General features: G+C 31.1%; 3 protein-coding genes across 9 annotated transcripts in view; 2 read left to right on the forward strand and 1 right to left on the reverse strand.

The window, feature by feature from the left end:
• Positions 1 to 24,041, forward strand: part of LOC135133897 (transient receptor potential cation channel protein painless-like) — a 152,423-nt gene extending 128,382 nt beyond the window's left edge. Inside the window, exons 2-3 of the mRNA XM_064062439.1 lie at positions 21,292 to 21,340; positions 21,397 to 24,041. Coding sequence (XP_063918509.1) covers positions 21,400 to 23,769 — 2,370 coding nt within the window. The 5' untranslated portion in view covers positions 21,292 to 21,340; positions 21,397 to 21,399 and the 3' untranslated portion in view covers positions 23,770 to 24,041. The remainder of the gene's footprint in view (positions 1 to 21,291; positions 21,341 to 21,396) is intronic.
• Positions 1,498 to 25,656, reverse strand: LOC135133896 (transient receptor potential cation channel protein painless-like). 4 transcript variants are annotated; one of them, XM_064062438.1, is made up of 2 exons: positions 25,569 to 25,656; positions 1,498 to 4,144 (listed from the first exon to the last, which is right to left on the reverse strand). In XM_064062438.1, the coding sequence occupies exon 2, from the start codon at positions 4,139 to 4,141 to the stop codon at positions 1,766 to 1,768; it is 2,376 nt and encodes a 791-aa protein (XP_063918508.1). In that variant the 5' UTR covers positions 4,142 to 4,144; positions 25,569 to 25,656; the 3' UTR covers positions 1,498 to 1,765. The 4 variants fall into 4 exon arrangements, with proteins under 4 accessions (XP_063918508.1, XP_063918504.1, XP_063918506.1 ...); XM_064062434.1 differs by lacking the exon at positions 25,569 to 25,656 and adding an exon at positions 8,101 to 8,139; XM_064062436.1 differs by lacking the exon at positions 25,569 to 25,656 and adding an exon at positions 6,373 to 6,477.
• Positions 6,628 to 12,721, forward strand: LOC135133894 (transient receptor potential cation channel protein painless-like). 4 transcript variants are annotated; one of them, XM_064062433.1, is made up of 3 exons: positions 6,798 to 7,228; positions 10,126 to 10,489; positions 10,573 to 10,591. In XM_064062433.1, the coding sequence occupies exons 1-3, from the start codon at positions 7,189 to 7,191 to the stop codon at positions 10,574 to 10,576; spliced, it is 408 nt and encodes a 135-aa protein (XP_063918503.1). In that variant the 5' UTR covers positions 6,798 to 7,188; the 3' UTR covers positions 10,577 to 10,591. The 4 variants fall into 4 exon arrangements, with proteins under 4 accessions (XP_063918501.1, XP_063918503.1, XP_063918500.1 ...); XM_064062431.1 differs by lacking the exon at positions 6,798 to 7,228 and adding an exon at positions 6,628 to 6,673 and having other exon boundaries at positions 10,126 to 12,699; XM_064062430.1 differs by having other exon boundaries at positions 6,799 to 7,228; positions 10,126 to 12,698.
• Positions 25,657 to 26,313: the final 657 nt, after the last annotated feature.

A 26,313-nucleotide genomic window follows, 5' to 3' on the forward strand; every position in this document is an offset into this window, starting at 1 on the left:
GTCGAAGATGTTGAACATCGCGGTGTGAGAAGACAGTGCGGACGACGAACAGGAAAATGGATGTGGTAAAACAAATTTGTAATAATTTGGTTCAGTATTCAATAAACCATGTTAAAATATTCATGGCGTATTTCTGAAATGTTCCGCTATCTGTCGAAGTGCATTCGCACTATCAGCAGGAACAGGGCTGATAGGGAGATCCCCGTTTTCACCCTCACACTGAGTAAACACTCTACCAGTCGGCCCAGCTAGCAAATGCCCCATGGAACTTGTCCAAACAATGTACTCATCAATCAAACACCACCCACTGGCCTTGCGTATGTGTGAACTGAACCTAACAGTGGTCGATATTTAGTGATAGATGTATGTTTACAATTACTGTCGTTTGAATTTTTACGTTTTAACTCAATTTCCAAGCTATAATTACCTTGCGCATATGCAACACAATATACACACTAATTTGTGCATGGATTACGCTTTACCGAAAAAGGAGCGAGTTTACTCAATCTATCAAATATTGTATAAATAATTTAAAATAATTACTAGTTATATTTGACTGAAACATATTTACAAAATTTATTGACTACAAATGTAAGGTTAAATGAGAAAAAATTGTTACATTGTGCTACTAAATCACTGGCCTACAAGCTATTTCTGCATGTTCCGTGCCTACTTTTTCAAACTGATTCTGAAAATATTTTCCATTTTTCACCGGGTAGAATTTCTACAAAGTCTTAGTTGCTGTACATCAATACAATTTTATGCCTCACTCGTAAAATATGAAAAAGTAGGTACTCCATTTCCGTCTATCTGTCGTCTGTCTAGGGTCTGTTGCCCGTCGGTGATTTTATTGGATAAGTGATCTCCGCCACTACAAGGTAGATTGATATAGATGTAGATCTAGACGAAATTCTATAACAATTCTCTATACGTACATGTAGTTTCCATTTTGTTCACTGTTTACACAGTATATTTCAAAAATGTTTATAAATGCAGTGCTGATATTACTGATATTATGATATTATACTGTATTGATCCAGCACAACATCCTACTAAAAATTATTTCTGACAATTTGTAACAAAATTATAAGATTGAAAAACTTTGTACATATAAATATTATGTGTTGCCTATCTTAATATGTACAATAATTCAAACTTGAGACTGAATGCATATCATCTGATAAAATCACTAGAAGTTGGCCGACAAGTCCAGACAGAAATTTATATTTTTGTATTCTACAAAGTGGCCAAAATAACATATTCGTGATATTTTCCTTATCTATTATAATACTATTGAAACTCAAATAATGTTGTTTCTCAGACATACTTTTCAACAAAAACATTATTCAAAAATTGTGAAGATTGTAAGATTTACCAAACGAGGTGCGGTAAAAAGATATTGCTTTGATTAATTAAAATATTTCCAGACGTTCCGAATTTTGGCAGCCTATAAATAAATAAAACAATTAGATGGGCGACAAATTAAATCTCAGAGGACACATTGTATACATTTTATTATACAAATACAAACTTTTTTAGATTCTACATATTCTATGAATACAGTCAAAAAATTCGAGCAGATATATTTCCCTTTGAACTTTCAACAATACTTTTTTGTTTTGACTCATTCTAAATTTAAATATAAACGCTCGAAAAAAAACCTTCTTTTTGTACAATGTTTAAAAAATACTGTTCTCCAGGTACTTCAGTGTAGGGTGTCTTGGATCTTCTCATTCATATACCAAAAAAAGTGGAGATACCGAAATTAACGATTCAGAGCTCTTTTTATTTTCGATACAGTAACATCTGTCAGATTTATGGAAAGAAGTTTTTCGAAAGAAAACTTATTCGTATTAACGTAAAAGTTAACTAAGAATCTATTTTTAACTTTTTTTGCTTTTTTTTGCTTCTTTTTGTTAACATCTGCGACAGTTGTATTCTCATCTTGATCCTTAGGAACAACTTCGTCAAAAATGAATGGATTTTTAATTAGTCCCTTTCCCTTAGTCTTACGTAAAATTTCCACGTTTCTTAAAAAAATTAAAGTATTTTTGTAGCCTAAAACTTGAAAGCTGTTTTTTAAATTTTCCGAATTAAGTTGCAAGTATGTTATAGAGTTAATAATTGTCATTATAAACATTACACCCACAAAAACTCCAAAAACGCAAAGCAGGTAGAAAAGCGGAGACATGCTCTTCATATCATTGAAAAAATTGTTCGAGTAATTTGTATGATCTTCTTGCCATATTAAGCAAAATATATGGAATGCAGCACCGAAAAATACTATTAAACTTAAAATATAAAATAAATATGACAAAAGATGGGTGAAGATGTTAATTAATACTGCATGAAACTGTGGAAAGTTTGGATTGAAACGCCAGTATAAGTGAAAGGAGAAGGCCATAAATATCGTTGCTGGTATCCCTAGCTGATATTTAAGAATGTTACTTGGCACAAAAAATGATACAAATATGATGGTAGAAACGAAGATATCTACAATCTCAGAAAGTTTGTTATTCCAACTAAACGTTAACCATATTCTACCACCATAGACAAAAGCTAAAGGTAAAGCTAAATAATTTAACAAATTTAGATTAATGAATGACAAAATGCTAACTATGTAAAACATTACGTGGAAAATAAAAAGATATTTGTAAGTAGGTTCTGCGAGTTTCCACTTGATATTGATAAATGACGATATAAGCGGATGATTTAATAAATCACACAACTTGGATGAATTACATATTTTCTCAACTATCGTAAGTTCAGAACTTATGCAAGTCTCATTCATGTCAATTAAATTTCGATAATTTAACGCTACCTCATATTTCCCATTGTTGATGTCGTTATAAGTATCCGGTATAATACATCTGTTGAAGTAATTTTCTAAATCTTCAGAAGATATATAGTCTAAAGGGCACTTTTTGGAATCATTTTCAACAATTAGTGATGCACCTCGCTGAAGAAGAACCTGAATTGCCTCTGTACTTGAAAAGATAATGGCATAGTGCAGAGGTGTATTTCCATTGTTGGATTTTAAATTCACATCTATATTTTTATACTTCAGAATTTCATCAAAATATCTGGCTTTTATATGTTTAGGGCGACTGCGCAAAAAGATTAGAAAAAGTGGTTCATCAATAATATACTTGTTCGTACTCAGAAGATCTTCGAAAATTTCAGGATGATTTCTTCTTGCTGCTAATTCTAGAGGAGTCTTCGGATTCCTTTCTGTGGTCTTACATACATCCACTCCCTTTTGGATTAAGAACTTAGCTGCTTCTTTCAAGTTTTTTTCACAACACAATTGCAAAAGTGTGTTATTTCCGTCGTCGGCATCCAAAAATTTTGACACGTGTTTGGACTTCACGAAAGATTTCTCATCGTTGTTTATTAAGAACTTGAATAAGATGTCTTTTTCGTTTTCGTCTTCAGATTTTGTTTCGTAATATTCCACGCCTTTAAACTGAAGTGCTTTCAGGGAATCCTTTACACTTGTGTCCGAATTTTTCAGTTTTAATGACGTGATGTCTATTGTTCTTGTGTCAAGAAGTATTTCGATGCACTTTTGTAAATTTCGTATTACGAGATCATCTTTAATAGTTCGGTTAATATATCTACTGTATAAACCAACTAGGAAAGTAATGGGATTATGAGAAAAATAATCATTTCTGTTGACGTCTACTCCAGCATCTACCAATGTTTTCATGCATTCCGGATATTTTTCGTCAGGAATGTTACCATATTTAATTAAAAACATAAGGGAAGTGTCTCCTTCACGTACCTGATTAATCCCCTCAGGATTTTTTTCAAGAATATTGTCGATGCAATATTTCAGTTTGTCTATATCACACTTCGCAGCAGCAAAAAATAATAATTCGTCCACATTGTCCTCCTCCGTAAATATAAGAAAGCCACTGTCGATGACCATTTTAAGGGCGTCATTATTTTTTGGAATTTTTCTGGAGAATCTTATCCTTGGAATCAACGGTATAAAATTTATTAAACCAAAGTTGTATCGAAGGATTTCTTTGTTTTTTAGAATTATCTGCTGAGCTTTTTCGATTTCGGCCTTTTCTAGGTGGTCTAACACTAGCTTCGTTTTTTCTCGGACATGTATTTCTTTAGCTTCAGTAGACATGACCTAAAAAAAGAGGGATGATTAACTACATTGTCAATATTAACATGAAAAAATTTACCACTTTTGTTCGTACACAGATATTTAAATCAATAATTTTATAAATAAGTACAAAATTAAGAACAATCTAATACCCTGATTTAACAGCTACTGAGACGTTTTGTTTCAGTGGTTGTTTATAAGTTTGACAAATCTGCGTCACGCAGTTCTAGAGAACCAAGAAAATTAATAACTACAACTACCTATTATCGTCTAGGGACTAGAAAACAAAAAGTGATTATAGATAAATAACCAGATAAGTAAGACAAAAAAATTTCGTAGAAACAAAAAGTAGGTAATATCTTGTTTTTAAGTCTTAATTCCGTAATTAATGACTGATAAAGGTATATTGCTTTTCGTATTTCGACGGTAGACCTTGCTATTATCACAAGGTTATAACAATAAACACGTAAACATAATAGGCGCAAAAATATAAAATAGAACGATCTCGCTCAACTTAACAAAAATAGAAATCTGAACACACTATAAAATATTATTGCAGTCTTTGAACCGTAAAGAAATAACTGCAGTTTTTTCACCTACTCCTTAACAGATTCTAGGAACGACAAAACCATGATTTCCGTGTATCTTATACGTATTGTTGTTACGTTTGTTTTTGATAAGAGGGTTTTCAAAAAACTAAGTACCTACCTAGATATCAGTTTAACCTTATCGATGCTATATTTTATCTATATTGTTGATTAATTTCTTGAGAATGTTATAAAATCATGCCACAAAATCATGCAATGACGTTAATTCCTTCGAAAGCTCTATCATAAAGATCTTTTCGATGAAGACTTTATATTTGATGTTATTGAGCGTCAAATCATAAGTACCGATTTTTCCAGTTAAAGAGTAAGTATTCCTGATAAGAGAATTTGGACGAATGTCTAATATCATGCATTTTGTTAGTCTCCCGTTTCCGCCTGCTTGTCTGTCGTTTGTCTGCTGGCGATTTTGTTGGACAAATAATCTCCGAAACTATTTTAGTGTTTTAAAAATTTCGTGAAGGTAGTATAAAGCCAATAAAATTTTCCTATTCGTTCCCACAAAACTTTATTGCCTAAATAGCTTATCAATATCTTTCGCATCAAGGTTAGTGTAAAACATATTTCCACAGTTTATCTCAAAACCTACAAAATATCGATTAAAAATGATTTATTCGTTCCTTCTAAAAAGTTGATAACCTTGTTTGAATGTATTCAATAAATCGTTGTTAAGAAATAAAGCTCGAGACAGAATGTTGTTTGTGCTGTAATATGTTTCCATTTTTTTAGCCTTGTTTACACAGGAATAAATGAAGGATTTTTTAAGAAATTTTGAAGAAATAGTGTTGTTATTCTTAGTGCTACACTATGTAGGGCAAAATAATATAATACATTTACCCCCCGAAAGTCTCTCAAAATTATATCGAGTACATAAATCTCACCTGAAACATGCATCTTAATAACGCTTTTTTGCCAATGATTTAATAAATTTATTTTAACTTGGAGGATTTTAGTATTTTAACTAGAGTATTCGTAAAAAAATTATTATTCGTTGTTTAAGTTTTCTTGCTGAGATTCTTTTTTTTCATATTTTATTCTTTGACGTAGCAATGTGTAATGACACTATGTAAAAACGTGTTTTTTTAAAGATTATGATTACCTGAACTAAACTTTTTTTTGCTATTTGCGGAAAATTGAAATGAATTTTCTTAAAAAATGTACTAGTGTTTTATTTTTAACAAAAAATAAACTGAAAGAAATCTCAACAGATCGAAACAAACGATAATTGTTACATAAAGTCACACATGTCCAGCTTTAAAAACGGCGTAGATTTTATATTATATCAAAATATTAGTTATAAGAATTTCGTTCAAGTTCCCCAAATTCAAAAATATTAGTACCACTTTTTACAGACTCTTATCATAAATAAATACAAAGCATAACGATATTTATTCACTACCGTAAAATTTTCTATTTTACTGATAATTTTAAGGCGACCAAAAAAAAAACAAAGCTGTGTTCTAAATGAATTTATATATACAAACTCAGCGTGAGCTTACAGTAAATTATGTAACTAAAAATACATGAACATATTTACGACTAGCGTTTGTTTTATCTGGTCTCACAACAATTTTGTTGATTTCAACGGCTTTACGCATATATACACACACATATTACTAACGTTGTAATTAATAAACGACAACTTACTGCTTAATTTAACACAATGATACACACAATTTTTCGTTCTAAAGAAAGCGTTGTACACGTAGAAACCCACTACATCCAACATGATAACCTTATCTTATCAATTGTTGTTGATTAGGTTAACCACATAGAACGCATTCGTAGTAATCTTTTCAAACTCTCTAAAAATAAAAAATCATATTTATCACAAATTTTCACTATATTTCAACTCAAACAAACTATCACATCACGTAGAAAATTTTTATTTAAAAAATATTGTAGTTTTACAAATGGATGTCAAGGTTGTTGGGTTTCCTTCCACAAGGTACGTACGTACGTTCCCATGAATTGTGAAAACACAGTTGTATACGTCACCGGCTCGGACACGTACCTCTCGATTAGTATGGTCATTATTAGCTCTACTATTTAAAAATCATCTAATATGTTCTCCGAACTAAAATGCACCACCCATTTTTCTGATAACTTATCTATCTGTGACGACAATAAAGACCGCTGTAGTCACAATTAATCCGAGTTTCGCGAATTTCCTGAATTTTGATTGTACTATATTTAGACTGTGTACGTGCTGATTTGGTTTGAACGACCAGTGTGTTGCGGAGCCAATTTTAGCCAACTAATAATAAGTAGACAGTGGTTATTCCCCGGTTAAACATGCGGCCACAGCACTTTTAGCAACGAATGTTTAGTTTTATCAGACACCTCATAAAAATTTTTGCTTTAAAACCAGTCTTGAATGAGTTGATCATCTGATATTGACACAGTACTCTTTGATCTTTAATCCGCGACTGTTCGCCGGGGCTGCATGAAAAATATTAAAACATGGAGCGAGGTTCTGTTCTGCTGGACATATCCCCCACAGGTATTTCTTAAAATTTTACTATCTCTCTGCTTACGAACTTTCGCTGTTTAATAATAAGAACTGTGGTGATCGTGACAATGTATTTATATACAGTATATGCAAGCATGTAATGTCAAGGTTTACGCATCGTCACAACAGGTGACCGTGATGAATGCTACGTTCAGACACTCATGGGAATTTTAAGATTCTTTTACATAAATTACGTGACCCGAGTACTCCCATTCTGAGCAAAAAAAAGTGTATATTAAATACACAGTGTTAGGTTTTCTACTGGTACTGCTAAAGTGGTGACTAAAACAAAATATTGGACGAAGGTATAATTTTGTGTTTTCTTGACATTTCATACCTCTTTGAAAAGATAAAAGATATAGTGTTGTGTTATGTATACATTTTATGCTTTCGCAAACTTCCTGTGATTGTGAAGATGGCCTCACTTTAAATGACTGTGCGGAATACAGTGTTTTACTCATGATTTAATATCCACCTATACCTTCAACTTTACATGTAGCGATTGGTTATTCTAAAAAAAGTTCAACTCGTGAAATTTCACAATTTAGTCTGCGATTATTTAGTGTATTTTTTAAAACTTCGTGAAACAATAGCGCTCGATTACAGATTACAAATCATGTACACATTTTAGAGAAATAAACAAAACACGAGAAAAGATTGTGATGTGCCCAATTTGCCGAAATTGTTTATCGGTTGATAGAGTTATTGTTGTCGAATACCAAGTGTCTAGATAAAATTTTTGGCATTTTTAAGTATAATAACCGAGTTAAAAGTAAAAGGTTTCATGTTATTAGACAAAACTTTCTTCGGCCCTGAAGCACAATCAAACATATTCAGTTTTTTAGGAAAAAAGTACTACTTACAGTGTAAGGAAAGAAGTGGTCCATGAGGGGATCGAATCAACGACCTCCCGGTTATTAGCACACCCTCCAATGAACGAGCTATAAAATCTGGATCCCTAGGGTAAAAAGAACAGGAGTAAACTTACTTACTTGCTTCATAAATTTAAATAACATTCACCATGCAAAGTTTTGAGGTAAATAAAATTGTTGGTGGGAATAATTAGAAACATTTTATTTAACAGCTATTATATTTATAACATTTAGATAAATTTTGACTACAATCCAGCTCTTAGTTTAGAAAATTATCTGTCTAATAAAAATCTATAAAGACGACAGACAGACGGAAACGGGAGACCTATTTTTTCATACTTATGGGTCATGAAACGTCGAGAAAGCATGAAAGTAGACATTCGCCAGATGGACCCTATTTCAGTACTTTCTTAGTTTACGCTCGAGAAATAATAAAAGATTTCCTAGAAACTCTAAACCGATTTTCCTTTTGCTTATTAATTTTTGATAGCTTCTCCCGTGAAATATTTAAATGCACATAAACCATTATTAATTTAATCTACATTGAACTAAAATCCACCAATCAAAACAATAAATGTGGCATCAAATGGTAAATTACTAACGATATTAATCTATCCAGCAAGATAAATGAGGCTTGGTAAATTTTAGTGTAATAACAATAACACATAATACATGCAATGTTAAAGCAGTAAAGTGATAAAATCTGTATGCAAAAAAATAATTACAAATGGTAAAAATTGATCTAAGGTTATTTAGACAGAACTTTACTCGCCCTAGAAATATAGTCCAACAAATCCAATTTCTTCAAAAAATTAATACATTGCTTTAATTTTGTACACCTACCCCTATAAATTAAAAAAATATGAATGCATGGATAGGTCACAAGATTAGATTCAGAATATTTTGCTCTTTTTGATAGAATTTATGCGGCAAAATTTTGAGATGACATCAATTTTCTGAGGAAGGTATACAAGATAAATTTTGACTAACAATTTACTCACTTTGGACAACCTTAAAACGTTTCCGAAATTTCCGCGAGCATTCCGTTTTGCAGTTTTGCACCTTAAATTTTATTGTAAAATGTTTTTGAGTTTTTATTTTTTGTAAAAATCTGGATGCCTAGAGTAAAAAAAATCAAGGCGGATTCATACAGCACGAGTACAGGAGTATTTTATTTTATAAAGTTTAAATAGCATTCACCATGCAAATTTTTGAGGTAATGTCATCAAATTATTGGCAGGGATGATTAGACAAGTTTTGGTTTAACACCTATAAAATTTTCAATAGCTTCGAAGACTATTTATCTGATAAATATCAACAAAGACGACAGACAGAAAAAGTCGGTCTGTCGTCTATTGGCCATTTTATTGGACATACATTCTCCAAAATTACTAGATCGATTGTTGTAAAAATTGTGAATGTGTTTAAGGATTATCGTGTAGTTGGTAAAATGTTAAGCAACATTTCTCTCATCATCCCCACCAACAATTTGACTTCTTTATTTTTGATTTATTAATACAACCTAATTTTTTAACTTAGACAGATTTGTTGTAAAGTAAATAATATTATTACAATTTAACCACAAAACTGAATATTTTGAAATCTTGTAAAAATTTTAAGGCTATCATAAGTATAGTAAATTGTCAATTAAAATTTGTCTCTTTCAAAAAGTTGATAACGTCATCTCAAAATTTTATGGGATAAATCTTGCCTAAAGTGTACAAATTATTTTATAGAACATCTCTAGAATAATCCACTTCCACACGTATCTTTACTTTAACTTATCATAAAAAAACAAAATCCGCAGAAAACTGGATCTGTTTGAATGTACTTCATGGGTGAAGGAAGTTCTGTCTAAGTAACTTTTTATGTTAAAAACGTAAGTTACACTTGCTCTAAATTTTGATAAAAGGCTTAGGCCATCTTTACGTATACAAATTTTATAACATTAGTGCATGATTTTGGTTTTTACTGTATTTATTACTAACTTGTAAAACACTATTACTTTTTTTTCAGAAATTGGGGAGAAGAAAACCAAACTAATGCACATATACCAAATCGTTAGAATTATCAGCAACGCATGTGATCAAAAAAATCTCTCCCAAATAAGAAAACTTTATGTTAATAATCCACCCTTACAAAGAATTCCAGCATTGCAGACAGTAAACGAAACTACACTTACAAAAGCAGAAACAAGAAATGAGTTTCGACACAACGTAATAGACTTATTGTTGCTAGATTCTTACAATGACTGTCAAGATGATAACAACGAATTATTATTTTTTGCTTCTGCAAAATTTGAGTTAACAAGACTGCAAGAAATTCTCAAAGAACTGAAGAAAGATTTTAGTACTTATTCTCAAAACGTTAATCAAACAAGGTATTCGGATTCTGCCATCCTTTTCGTATTAAAATATGGAAACACAAAAAACGAAAATTTTTTTAATTGCATCAATATTTTAGTTGAGGCGGGTGTCGACATCAACATATTTGACATCAAAGGAAAAACAGCCATTGACTACGTTGGTATTTTACACGAGTATAATAAGCACGATCCTAATGTACAAGAAGCGTTGCGAGAAGTCGCACGATTGCTATTACGAAAAGGAATTTATAAACCTGACAACAAGAAAACATTGGATTTTCTTTCACAGGAATTGAAAATCGACGTTGAACAATACGAGTTTAGTACCATGGATCAAAAAACGCAGTTGTTTTATTGGATTATTAAAAACAAAACAGACGAATTCTTGGGTTTTAAAGACATCAAAAAACTAGTAGATGAAGATAATGGGGAAAATACATTGTTACAACTTGCCTGTAAGAAAACGGACAACATGTTACCTGTTGTACAGTTTTTACTGAAAAACGGAGCAGATCCAAATAGAACAACAAAATTGAATTATCTGACACCCTTAGAACTGGCCGGAATGAACAACAACCAGAAGATTTTTGAAGAAATCTTAAAACATAAAAAAACAGAAATCAGACAAAAACAGTATAATAATTTTGTTAGGTGGCGTTCGCAATCAATGAAAGTAAAACTTTTTGAACTCGTGCTAGAATCACAAAAATTAGATCCCAATTTTACGTATGACAAAACCGGAAATACTCCTTTACATTATGCCATTATTTTTTCTCATAAGAAGGCGATACAGAATTTGCTCAAGCTGCATTCATCTCTTATTGTAAGAAATAAACTTGACTATAGTGCTCTAGACATTATAGATTCTGAAGATCTTGAAAAATATTTTGACTCTTGTCTAGCTTTAGATAATTATACTCCCTACTTCAGCGATCTTAATTACAAAATGCAGTTTCGCTTTAACTGTTTGATTGATGACAAAAGTTCGAGGGAAGTTAAAGTTGTTTCAAAGGTTGGCAAACACCCCAATTTAGAACATCTTCTAACACATCCGTTCATTCACACTTTTATCACTTTAAAATGGTTCAAAATCAAGATTTATTTTTGGATTATATTGTTCTTGCAAGCAATTATGTTCATAGTGCTATCTTTACTTTTTTATCGTCTTCCTAAAGCGTCCACGGAGGAATTTTCGTGTTGTATTTTCTTTGCTGTTGTTAATATTATATTAAAAGCACCAATATTTTTGTATTTTAGAATTAAAAACAAAGCTCCTGTATTCTTTGCATTAAAACGAGCCGCACTACACGGCGCCCTTGAAATTCTTTTAATAGTAACTTTAATTGGAAGTTTTTTCCAAAATCAGTTTCGTGCATTCGTATTCGTAGAAATGGCAATTTCATTTCTACTCACTGCTGGCTACCATCCAAAACTGTCGAAATGGTCGCTTATGTTACAACAAGTTTTTAAAACATTCACTGTACTTTTAATATTTTTCTCTCTAATAATAATTTCCTTCAGCATTGGCTTTCACATTTTATTTCCTGATGATGAATTTTTCAAAAATTTCTTTACGTCAATTTTTAGAACTTATATTATGACAACTGGGGAATTCAATATTGAAGAGTCTGGTAGCTTTGATCATTCTGGTTTTGTTGGCTATTTATTATTTCTTCTTTTCGCTATGAGCATGGCTTTAGTTATAGTTAATTTCTGGACTGGTGTTGCAGTAACTGACATAGAAAGAATTGAGAAAAACTCAGAAATCAATGCCTCTAAAAATGTCATCATATTTATGTTATTCATAGATTATCTCTACACTATAAAATATTTATCTCAAATTCGAAAATATATTGTAAACCCCTTATTGTTTTTACGAATAAACGACCATGGGCACATTTTCCACAACCCTGAAAAGTGTGAAGTAAATTTTTTTGTAAATAAGGGAAATCAGTTTGAGGAAAAAGAGGGATTTCCCTCAAAAGTGGACAATGAATGTTTCACCAAAATAAGGTGTCATTATTATAAATTAGCAAAAGTACCCAGCGAAACAGAAATTTTAACTAGATTGGAGGAAATTTCAAAAATGTTGACTGAAGTAAAAGCGAAATGTGTTAAAAATGAAACACGCAGTTTCGACTCCAAACCAAGGAAAACCATGAAAAAAGAAAAAGATAAGTAAGAATTTGACACCAATAAATAATTTATGTAACCATTTATATTTATATAATTAAATTATACTATTAAATTACAAAATTGTTTTATTTTAATTTTTGTGGTAGTTAATAAGTAAAAAAAAAAGTGAAGAGCTTTTAAAATTAGCTAAGGATTATATCACGGGCTCAAGGATTGTGACCACGATTGATACTTGAAGTCAGTCCGCTCCTCATACAATTCTTCTTAAAAATAAGAAACAAGAAGAGTTATTACGAAACAATCGTTGTTGCAGTAGAGATTTTATAGTTTTATGTTCAATTAATTTCATTACTAACTAAATTTTAACTGAAAATATTTTTACATCATTATTTTGAAATAAACTTTCAGTTTGTGTTTCTTCGAGTAAGATTCATTCTTTTATTTTTTTGAGCGAGCAAAGCTTGTATAATAATCAAGAAACACGCCTGAAATTTTGCATGTCCATTTGATGAAGACCGAAAGAACCTATAATCTAGACATCTATCAAATTAAAGGTAGATTAGCTGCATTGTCTGACATTGTAACAACAGATCCACCCGGTTTAGACGAGGATATTTACATTCGAGACGGATTTGCAAATATTTGAGCCTGTTGACTGTTACCTGTTGTACGATCTAATCAACAACCAGAACCTTTGGCGTCCTCTATATCTTAATGCACGAACTAGAAAGAGACGGCTAAAGCGCCACGACGCCAATAATGCGATTATTTCGTATTAGTTCACTCTTTATTGCCGCGATTCCACAGCAAACATCAAATATGTGCTTAATACACATGCGTGCTTGCTACGCCTTTTAAATCAAGCTCTGGATGTATTTGACGTACAATCATCAAAGAAAAATTAAAATTTCTCTTCGACGAGTTGGTGTTAGTTGTATAAATCAAAGTTTAAGACGAACATATTATGTCTTTCAAAGCACAGTAGCTTTCGATATAGTCTAACTTGAAGAGAACGAAAGGAGCTCTTAACAACATGACTGCGAGGTAGAAATGTTTTACGAGCTAAAAAACATTATAATTTTTAATAAGCCTCATATTGACATAAGTGAATGAATATTCCATTTAGAGATACATAATTAATTTTGTTGTGCGAGCCGTTCTTATAAGTTTCCATTTTAAAGTTGGTCTCATCCAAGTGGAGGCAAAGGGTTGAGATGACGCTGAACAAACAACAAGACGAATCTGAAGCGCTTCCTTAATTAATAAACTTCTACTAATGAAAGAAATAATTAATTTCTGCCTGCCACTGCGGCGCTATTTTAGACAAAATCACTAAACTTTCAAGACTCTTTGTTTCGTCATTTTACTCGGAAAATGGAAAAACTCAACATGTAGATCTGCAGCTGCACGATAGCGTTCGCTAAGACAAAATCGTGTAGCTTTGACTTTTACTTCTTCAAAATAAAATCTAATGTTACTTAGTATCTCCGAATTAGTTAATAATTGACAATAATTTTCTATTCAATTTCTTTACGGTCAATGTTTCAGAGGCGCGACACATGTAATAATGAGTACATTGTTTACACAAGCTGACGTCAATGTTTGTCCTGTCTGACATATTGCGAACGGCGAAGGGTAATTTCCTGCCTGCTTTTCGTAGCTGCTCAACGCTACGCCGATATTGCTTCCATATGGTTTTCCTAAAAGCATTTTGGAAGGTGAGGATCTCAATTCTAATACGTATTGAGTACAACACAAATTTTGATACTAATGTCTGTTTAAATTGCCTAAATCTACTACGGGCACATTTATATTAGGTTGAAAATATATCGAAATCAGGATTTTGCAGTTCACTTGATAATTTTAATTATGTAATGTTCGCAGCACTATTTGTGAACTATACGTGTCACACTGACTGTTAAAATACCAGAAAGGTTACTGTAGAATAAAATATCGCTTTTAGCAGTCTTCACCAGAATGGAAAATTTCGTCTTTACAGAAGCTAAAACAACTTTTTTGGCTTAATTACAGTATACGCAAATTCTAAACTGTGCGTATGATGAAGGTTTAAGATGCCATTAAGAAACTTATAAGAACTTAATTTCCACAGTTTCGGATTTTAAATGGAATGTTCGCAAAACTGTTACACCGAGAGAGCAATAAAAAACACCATCAAAGACAACCACAGATTTTTGATCGTTGCACTTTCAGCTCAAAGTTTCAAATTGATAATATAATCTGACAAGACGAAAATTATTCTATTAGAGACAAGTTTTCAAAAATCTATTGTTGTCTTTGATTGTATTTTTTCTGGGTTTAACATCACTGTTAGATTCTATCCAGATTGCATATTCTGTGGAATCGTAAAATAAAAAGCAATTTTGATGGTGATTTTAACAAAACTATACTCCTATTTAATAAACTAATAAAATAAGTGTTAATAGTAAAAAACTCCCGACATAAAAAAAATGAACCTTTAAAAAGTCTGAAATTCGTTAAGATTCGCTGCGACGGTCGACGCGAACCGAGCTAATTCCTATACCAGTTTAATCAATGACCAATTGTACTGTGTTTGGGAGCTACGATGGCACAAAAATACACGTAGACACACAAAGGCTTCTTCTCTTTTTGGGTCGAGGGTTAATAAGTTCGTAAAAGTTTAAATCTAAAATCTAAATTTGCCAAGCAGTAGTCGAAATGCAGCATTTTTATTAGATAAACTTTACGGACAATTTTGTCACTTTGCGTTATTGCTATCTGAATTCGCAGTTGAGAAAAATTCACCAGTATTTTATGCTTATACAGGGCGAGTCACGAACTGCGCGTTCCTCGATAATAAAATAAATAATTCGTATAGCAGACATACTGGTGGTGTAATAACTTATATACGAAGTGAACATAAAAGTCAATACATATATGAAAAAGGTTTGGGGATAAGCACTTGGGTAGCAGCGATAAGTTTAGATGTAAAAGGGGTTGGGAAAGTAATAATTGCATGTTTATATCGTTCTCCAAGCGTGAGTATTGCAGAATTCTTGGAACATCTAGAATTCTAGATGAAGCTTTAGAGAATGTATAAATATGGTGGGTAATAGTAGGAGATTTTAATATTGGTTGGGCTGACAGTAATGATTTTTACAGAAACAAACTAAAGAGATTAATTATTGAGGAATATGATATGCTACAACTTGTTGATAGACGTACCTACACGTATAACCAACACAAGTGAAAGTACCATTGATCTTGTGTTGACCAATGAAGAAAGCAATGTACACGTACTCGATGAACCAAAGATTACTGGTCACAGTTTAATATTAATCAACTATTTAGATCATCTCAAAATCAAACCGGTGGAAAAGAGAACGTTCTCTACAATAGGGGAAAAATTAACTACCAAAAACTTGCTGGAAATCTTAGTACAGTGGCAAAGTATATACATATAAGTGCAATAATATTGATACCAAATATGAAAACTTGACTACGAATATTGAAAAAATATTAGATGTAGTTGCACCAATAAGTTAGTTAGTCACTTAGTTTAGTGAAGTTAGTCACTTAGTTTAGTGAAGATAGGCTATTAAAGAAAGAGATACCAAATAAGACTACAAGAAATAAAGAAGACTAGACAGAATATAAAACACATAGAAATAAGGTAGTTAGCTTAATAAGAACAAAAAAGGCTGAATATTAGGAAACTGTGATAGGAGGAAATAAATATAATCAAAAAACAATGTGGAAAACTCTAAAAACATCATTAGGATCAAAGAAGTGTAATACAGACATAAGTGAAATATTTTTTCAGGAAATATAATGAATAAAAAAGAAATAATAGCAAAAAAGTTAAATCAATTCTATATAAATAGCATTGATGAACTATCCAATAGCATTCCACAACCAACACAAACATGGAAAATTCAAGAGTCCAATATCACGATCAATAACTTCAAAATACTTGACATGCGAGAATTAAAAAACATTGTTATGTCATTAAAAAGTAAAGGTAGTCCGGATTATATTAATATAGACATTATAAAAAACAACTGATGCAGTTGCAGAACCATTATTACATATAGTAAACACATCTTTATTTTATTTGTGTGATACCAAAAAAATTGAAATTATCAACAGTTGTACCTATAAGAAAAGTACAAGGAACAATCAAACAGAATGAGTTTAGACCAATAAATATGTTACCAACAGTTGAAACAATAATTGAGACGGCAGTGTACAATCAGTCCGATCAGGTCAGGTCAGGTCAGGTGTGCCCCCCAAAATTACAACGTCTACAAACACACTGGACAAATAGTAATTTGCAATATTTAAAAAATTATCCGGAGAATTTTTGTGTCAGAATTATCAAAACAATTTTTTTTATCTCGCTCCAATGTATCAAAACTTACATCCACTTACATCTAAAGACGTGTCTTGGATATATGATATGTTATTTCTGATGAAATGCTGATAAAAGCCAGGAACAGAAACCGAATCATGGCTGATTTAGACGTTGTATTGTAATTACACCGCTGCCATGGAAACCTCACGTCCTAGGCGCCTGATTCACCTGGACTGCAGTCCTGTTGCGACCGTGCTCGGCAGGATTGAGTTACTATCGCGGGTTTTAATTTTCATTCTGCGCGAATACTTAAAATAAATATTCTTGGATAATCTTCTCGGTAATACAGACACTCGGAAACAACCACACACCGCTTATATTAATAATGTTCGGGCAAATAAACCAAGGATCGACAAAAATCACCATATATTACGCCGATTGGTAACGTGCATAAATTGTGTGGAGTGTTTGAATTTGCTTTACGTGGACATGACGAAAGTAAGGAATCACAAAATCTAGGTATATTTCGAGGTCTGATTGATTTGAAAGAAGCAACGGTTTTTAAACGAACGCCTAAAACTGTCCAAAATGAACTTTTAGATGCCATGAACGTAAAATTTTGGCTGAAGGCAAAACGGTATGTAGAGACATTCTTTTTTTATTTTTATTGAATGTATTTTTGTATTTATTTTCCCCACACAATTTCGTCTATTAGTTGGTAATAGCAACCTGTTTTATATCTTCATATTTAACTCATCAAACAAATTGTGTCCCCCCATTTCAAAACGTCACGAGCCACCACTGCAATCAGTTACTAAAACTTATCGATCACAACAAAATCCTAGTTGCAAATCAATCTGGATTTAGAAAAAAAAACACAACTGTGAAACAACATTACAAAATGTAATAGCAGATATGAAGGAACAAATAGAAAACACCAGAACCACAATTGCAGTTTTCTTAGATTTCAGTAGAGTTTTCGAAAAAATAGTTAGGAATAGACGGAAATGTAATAAAATGGATAGAAAATTATTTAACAAACAGAACAAAAAGAGTAATATGTGACAATATTCTTTCTGAATCAGTAGATGTAAAATATGGGGTGCCCCAAGAAAGCGTTCTAGGTCCAATATTATTCATATTACACATTAATGACATAATAAACGCTATGGACAAATGCACTATCCATCTATTTACAGATGATACTTTACTCCTCCTATCAGGCAAAGATTTAAATACATTAGATGAGAAAATGCTAGTGTTAATGGATTCCTTGAATTATAATAGACTCAAGTTAAATATTAAAATAGGAAACCAAAATATAAATCGTGTTAAGCTAATTAAATATTTAGGAATACAAATAGACGATGAGTTGAGATTCAGAGAGCATGCCAGATACGTTATTAAAAAATTGTCACAAAAATTGGGTTTTTAAAGCGAATTAGGAATGAACTGTCGATGTTTAGTGCCTTAATTGTATTACCACATTTTAGGTATTGCCCAACCATTTTGTATCTCCTGTGCCAAACGGACATGGAAAGCTTGCAGAAGATGCAAAATAGAGGAATGCGAATTATCTTACAGTGCAGTAGATATACAAGAATATCTGGTATGAGGAGAGTCTTGAAGTGGTTGGATGTATCTGATACATTAAGCTGCAGACCTTAATTTTAGTAGGTACACAAATTAATTAATAATATGGGACTGAGTATTTGAACAAAATAATTCAATATATGAAGGCAAAACATAGTTATAATACGAGACAAAAAGGTAATTTACATCTAACGTCAAAAAAAACAGTCTTCAATAAATTCATTGTTTTACAAGGGCATCAGGCTATATAACACGTTACCAGAGAGTATACAAAGTCAACCAACTTTAAAAAAATTCAAGCGTCAAGTTAGGAAATTACTATACAACAAATCCTTTGAGGAAATTAATAACTTTTAAATTTGTATAATACTTTTAGTAATAATTTACAATATAATTCCATTTTTCTTTACTTTTATATTTAGGATACATTCATGCCCTATTATTATCCACTTGTATTAATTTAATGTATAGTATAGTTCCTTAAATAATATTAAGCTCCTATGTACAAAATTGTAGCTTTAGCTAAATAAATACCTTGTTATTATTGTTATTATTATTAAAAAAATTGTAAGGTTCTTTGACTTTTTCTTTTATACTCTAAAACTATTTTTAATTATACAGAGTATTTTATTTTTAAGGCGTAACACACTACTTCGTTTTTTTTATGAAACACGCTGTATATCTTTGCATTTTTTGACTGACCTCCTAGGCTTTACAACCACGGTTTAGTTTTTGAATTACGGTGCGACGTGGCCACGTTTTTCCAATTTTCTTGAAACGTTTTGACAATGGAAAGGTTCACAAAAAATCACAGTAGAGTTATTTTTAAAATCTATGTTACAACATTTTGTAGAAAGATAAAAAAAGGTATGCACTCTGTTGTGGTATATAAGATTAAATTTTGATATAGAAGGTGTTTATAAAAAAATGCTTTCATTATTACAATTTTCAAATCTCGATATTTCAGTTTTTTCAAATAGAACACCTATACTTTATTACTGCATCTTATTTTATATTTTATTCTCTTTTTCGCTGAGTATTTTCTATATTTAAAGTTGATAGTCCCTGCGATTTTTAACTTTTTTTCCATTTGAAAAAACTGAAATATAGTTCATGCCACAACACAGGCATATCTTTGTTTATCCTTCCACAAAATATTGCAAGACAGACTTTAAAAAGAAGCCTACTGCGATTTGTGAACACTTCCATTGCCAAAAAATTTTAAGAAAATTGTAATAACGCGGCAACATCGTAGTGGAATTTCAAAAGTAAACTGTGGTTGTAAACGGTAAGAAATAATCAATCGAAATAAAGATATGTGGAGTATTACATTTAAAAATACTAAGTTGTGTGTTACGCCTTAAAAATAGAACACTCTGTATAGTTGAAAATAATTTTAGAGTATAGTCCCTAAAGAACCGTACAACTTTGACTTGTTTTGTATCTCTAATAATAATTAGTGACTCACCCTGTATATCATTTTCTTTCTACTGGTAATGGACGACGTCAAACTAGAGCAAAACAGGGCAAATGAGTACGTATCAAAAAGGTTACAACATTTTAATTTGGGTGAGTTTGTGTAATATAGTAATTTGTATTGAAAGGTACAATAGCGAAAAGATAATCTACGCACATTTAAATTTACTGGAATAACACAATCTTACAACGTTTTTAAAAAAATCGCAATCTTTAGTTCGTCAACATACTAGAGATGTACCGACTACAGTCGGCCGACTGTTTATAAATGCAACAGACAGTGGGTTTTTTTTTCTGTTTCTCTGACTACCTTAAAAACTTGTTTTATTTTAATAAAAGGAATAACTGAAGTTTCTTTTTTTTCCAAAAAATGTGTTAAATTTTTTTGGATAATTTTAACATTTAATTTTTTGTAGTAACTCAGTACAAAAATAAAGAATAACACAATTTAGGGCAGTTTATACAATACTTAACCAATTTTAACCACTTTTTTGGAAAATTTTTGGAAATTTTAAATTCGCTTTGCGTGTTTATTGGACCATATATCGTGACGGCGATTTCAGAATCGTAACTAGCGGAAGATTATCTACACTTTGACACCAATTTTCGGTCGATTAAACTAATTTTAACCGGTTTTGACAAAGCCGACTAGTCGGCCGACTGCAGTCGGCACATCTCTACAACATACATAATGATCTTTACAGGAAGAACGTTGATTTTCTTTCAGTTTTGGTAAAACATCTATGATTGGATTACAAAGTTCCAATAAGATTACTCATACTTTTGATATTTACTTAGTATACATAAAAATTATATTCATCGAAAACAGGCTTAGAATAAAGTCTTCAAAAGAATTGACGTTAGTGCATGATTTTCCGTTTGAGTAGGTATTACGTAGTATTCTCAGGAAATTGGGGAACAATAAACACAAAAAATCTTATCAGTACGATTACAATGATTGCTGAGTAATAATTCAATTTCTCGAAACCTCAGTAATCAATAAAAAATTAGACTACAAATGGTTGCTTTTAGAAAATGTTTGAATAATTTTTTGTATTGTGTCGTTATTTATCCATAGGCACTAACTGTTTTTCATTTTATAAGTACACTGTGTACATAAAAATAACTAATCATCGTCCCACTATCTAAACCAATCGTCTTGACGCAGATTTCCGAAAACTGATGTGTTATCTTGGAATTTGTCTACCTTAGATATAAACAACGTTTGCAATAAAACGTCTCAGTGAAAGCTACATCGGCTATTAGAACGTTTCTATTGTATTTATTTATTTATTTATTTATTTATTATTGCTGTGCGACTAAAAAAGGTAATTTTTACAATTTTAATATTGTTAATTTAACTAAATATCCCATTTTTTTCTAGACCATGTCGACCCAAGCCACAGAAATTCACATCCGACAACAAACAAAGTTGGTGTTAGATCATCTAGAAAAAGGCGAACTCGAGAAAGCTCAGCAGATTATTCTAAAAAATAAAGAAATTCTTCGGTACAACTTTGGTTTAATAAATTTTCTACCGCTGATTCCAAGGATAAGATTCTCCAGAAGAATTCCCAAAAACAACGAGGCTCTTAAAATGGTTATGGACAGTGGTTTTCTGCTATTTATGGAAGAAGATAATGTGAACGAGTTGTTATTTTTTGCTGCTGCGAAGTGTGATACAGACAAACTGAAGTATTGCATTAACAATATTCTTCAACAAAACCCTGAAGGGATTAATCAAGTACGTGAAGGAGATACTTCCCTTATGTTTTTAATTAAATATGGTGACATTACTGACGAAAAATATCCGGAATGCATGAAAATATTGGTAGATGCTGGAGTAGACGTCAACAGAAATGATTATTTTTCTCATAATCCCATTTCTTTCCTCGTCACTTCATACAGCAGGCATGTTAATAGAGTTGTAAAAGATGACCTCGCAATAAGAAATTTAAAAATGTGCATCGAAATACTTCTTGAAACAAGAACAATTGACATCGCGTCATTAAAACTGAAAAACTCCGATTTAAGTGTAAAGGACTTGTTAAGAATACTTCAATTTAATGATGTGGAATACTATAAAGAAAAATCTCCGGTTGAGAACGACAAAGTTAAGTTATTTAAGTTCTTAATAAATAACGATGAGAAATCTTTCATGAAGTCCAAAGAACTGTTAAAACTTTTGGATGCCGACGACGGAAATAACACATTTTTACAATTGTGTTGTGAAAAAAACTTGAAAGAAGCAGCTAAGTTCTTAATCCAGAAGGGAGTGGATGTATGCAAGACCACAGAAAGGAATCCCAAGACTCCTCTAGAATTAGCAGCAAGAAGAAATAATCCAGAAATTTTCGAAGCTATTCTGAATACGAACAAGATTGTTATTGATGAACCACTTTTTCTAATATTTTTGCGTGGTCGCCCTAAACACATAAAAGGAAAATATTTTGATGAAATTCTGAAGTATAAAAATTTGGATGTGAATTTAAAGTCCAACAATGGAAATACACCTTTGCACTATGCTATTATCTTGTCAAGTACTGAGGCAATTCAAGTTCTTCTTCAAAGAGGTGCGTCACTAATTGTTGAAAACAATTCCAAAAAGTGCCCCTTAGACTACATATCTTCTGAAGATTTAGAAAATTACTTCAACAAATGTATACTGCCAGATGGTTATAACCATATCAATAACGGAAAGTATGAGGTGGCGCTAAATTATCGGAACTTAATAGATATGAGTGACACGTGGGTAAGTTCAGAACTTACGATAGTTGATAAAATATGTAATTCGCCCAAGCTGTATGATTTGTTAAATCATCCGCTCATATCATCATTTATCAATATCAAATGGAAACTCGCAGAACCTACTTACAAATATCTGTTTATTTTTCACGTAATCTTTTATATAATTAGCATTTTGTCTTTCATTAATCTAAATTTGCTGAATTATTTAGCTCTACCTTTAGCTTTTATCTACGGTGCTAGAATTTGGTTAACTTTCAGTTTGAATAACAAATTTTATGAAATTGTAAATATCTTCGTTGCGACGTTGATATTTGTATCATTTTTTTTTACAAGTAACATCCTTAAATATCATTTAGGTTTAATAGCAACGATATTTATGACGGTCTCTTTTCAGTTATTCTGGCAATTCAATCCAAACTTTCCACAGGTTCATGCCATATTAATTAACATTGTCACTCATCTTGTGACGTATTTGTTCTATATTTTAACTTTAATAGTATTTTTTGGTGCTACTTTTCATATATTTTACTTAATATGGGAAGAAGATCATATCAATTACTCAAACAACTTTTTAACTGATATAAAAGAAATGACTCCACTTTTCTATTTGCTTTTCGTTTTTGGAGTGTTTGTGGGAGTAATGTTTGTAATGACAATTATTAATTCAGTAGCATATCTACAACAAAATTCGGAAAACTTAAAAAAGAATTTTCAAATTGTGGGCTGCAAAAATACTTTAATTTTCTTGAAAACTGTTGAAATATTGTACAAAACTAAGGGTATTGTTAAAAATTCGCTCATTTTCGATGAAAAGATTCCTAAGGAACAGGATGAAAATATCAATCTTTCAGACGTAAGTAAAGGGAAGCAAAAGAAAACAAAGAAAATTAAAAATAGATTCTTAGTTAATTTTTTCATTAATATGAATAAGTTTTCTTCGGAAAAACTTCTTTCCATAAATCTTACAGATGTTAATGTATCGAGAATAAAAAAAGTTCTGAATCGTTAATTTCGGTACCCCACTTTCTATATCTCTGTAACATCGCAAGTGCCTAGATAACAGTATTTTTATAAATTGTATTTATTTAAATAATTTGTTTCAAGCGTTTATAGTTTAACATAAATTTGTTTTCTTTGTCTAAAATCTTATATTGTAAATAATACTGTAACTCTTAACATGACAATGTGTGTACTCGAATTCTGTGATTGTATAAATGTACACTATATACATTTCAAAGCTGAAAAAAATGTATATGTGCGTAATAAAATTTGAAAAGTTGACTTCTAATATTTAATCCATGTCTCATCTAATTATTATAATAAATATATTGTTTGAAAACAATATTCATTACAGTTTTGTCATAGTAGGTAAGTATTTCCTATAAAAAAAGAAATAAAAAACATGTTACTCCTATTTTATAGGAGTATCAGTTGATATTCAACTTACTCTCGGAATATAAAAACCTTTATTTATTACCAACGCAAAACAGGTGTTAAAATTTTCATCGAACGTTTTTTTTTATTGGTGTGAATTTTAAAATTAGTCAGCGACAACGTTATACCTACTCTCAAATTATTTTGGAGAAACAGAGATAATTGATAAGAGTTAAAACTTCCAGTCACGAATTTTTAAGCTCAAGCGCTGTGTCAAAGATGTGGATTTTAAAATTTTTACCTTACTTTTCTAAAAAATTCAAAATAATTTTTGTATTTATTATTGGTTGTTGATTATCGTCTTTTGTTTTATAACATGCTTAGAAGTAATGGAGTCACTTTTATAAACGTTGCCAAAGTGGATCTAATTAATTCTTCTGAAGGAATAGCAAACCTCTTGATAAATAAAATAGGCATTGGTTTTATTTAAAAAAAAAAAGTAGAACTTATAACTTACGAGTGTTATTGAAGTTTGTCATTTAGTTGTTAAATCATAGCTTCAATAAAAAATATATTGACTGACAAACTGACAAAAATTAATGAAAACTCTCTAGACAATCAATTTAAACTAATGGAACTCTCCGTGACAAATATCGTTGTCAGAAGAGTGGAAGAAACCAATTTAAAAAGTTAAATTTCCTTAAAATTTTGTATTTAGAACAATGTAGGTATATTTGAGACTGGTATGGAACAATCAACCGTCTTTGCATATCTAAACCAAATAGAACAATTATGGATTACTTTAAGCAATGTTCAAACGATTGCTGAAAATACATTAAAAGATATGCAAAAATTATTATCTGCCTTAATTCTACCTGAAAATCAAATCGAATTTATTGAAATCAAGGCATTCACAAATCTACATAAATTAGTCTTAATTAATCTGAACAAAAACAATATACTTAATATAGACAGTATCTTCAAGAATTATTTAAAAAAAAGTAACCATGATATCACTGTCAAAGATTTATATGTATTTCATCAAATGGAAAGAATTTACAGGATTAGACGCGCCTAAATATTTTATTTGTCTGACAACAATTTTGGGTTTTTTACAGAACAGAAAAATAACATAAAAGTAAAACAAATGACTTCACAACTTTTTTTAGCCAAGAAAGAATTCATTTTTAACAGGATATAAAAATTTTAGTGATTTCTCCAAACTGTTATTACTTAGTAATAAGTATTTATACTATTAATAAGAGTTTCATTCATAACGTAACAATGTTTGTAACTAGGGATTTACATATCAAACAAACTATGTTGTTACTAACGTGTTACTATGATGAAAATAGAAAAGTACATTTTTAGCTACATATATGAATGTAAGAAAAAATCTCCATATACCAATATTATAAACGTAAATTAACTTACAGTTTTTAAGTCTATGAAGACTCAAGATCAACTCTATTTTAAATTACTACACTGAGAAACACCTAACATAGGCATCGATTTTACTGTTCATAAAGTACGACATGACAAGCTTCATATTTCCGTTTGTTTATCTATATGCTTGTGGTATGTGGTCTGTCTGTGGCATCCCGACGGCGACGGTCGGAAAATTTTTCTACGACATTGTTTCTAAATTTCGTTATGTAAATTTCCATTGAAATTTACACTGTAACGTAGTTTTTTACCTGTGGTTTAGTTTTTTAAGTTTTCCAGTAAATATCTTAGAAATTACACAACATTAATTAACCAAATAGTATTTACTCAGTCGTTGCTCTGCATTTTGGTGTATTTGATGGATTTCAACTATTGTAACATACCTAGATTTGAACAATGGGAAAAGGTACCTGTATGTACAGGCCACTGCTTGCGACGAACTTCTACAATTGTGCTGCCGGTCACGCGATAGCAAAACTACGTTAAAATAAAATAGCAAATGGAAAAACTGTGTTCTTTTTGAACAGTTACCGGACACCATAAGAATTAATGATGCAGATGCCAGGCACCAATTAAGCAAAACCATATATCTAACACTACTAACTAATTCTACAATATTATATGTACATATGAGCAAAATACTGATCGGTGCTTTTTTTTTCACTTCTCAAATGTTTTAATACCTACAAATGATTAAGCTGTGTTTTGCAGATGTAGTGTAATTCTTTTAATA

The sequence above is a fragment of the Zophobas morio genome, unplaced genomic scaffold, assembly GCF_036711695.1.
Source record: "Zophobas morio isolate AGI-343-1 ecotype UQ-CSIRO unplaced genomic scaffold, CSIRO_AGI_Zmor_V1 ptg000023l, whole genome shotgun sequence".
Classification (NCBI taxonomy): Eukaryota; Metazoa; Arthropoda; class Insecta; order Coleoptera; family Tenebrionidae; genus Zophobas; species Zophobas morio.

Coding starts and splice junctions, on each gene's coding strand:
- LOC135133894 (XM_064062430.1), top strand. CDS start 7,189: ATGGAGCGAGGTTCTGTTCTGCTGGACATATCCCCCACAG. Junction 7,229..10,125: donor GCTGGACATATCCCCCACAG/GTATTTCTTAAA, acceptor CTTTTTTTTCAG/AAATTGGGGAGAAGAAAACC.
- LOC135133896 (XM_064062434.1), bottom strand. CDS start 8,124: ATGGACCACTTCTTTCCTTACACT. Junction 4,145..8,100: donor ACCACTTCTTTCCTTACACT/GTAAGTAGTACT, acceptor CTCTTTTTTTAG/GTCATGTCTACTGAAGCTAA.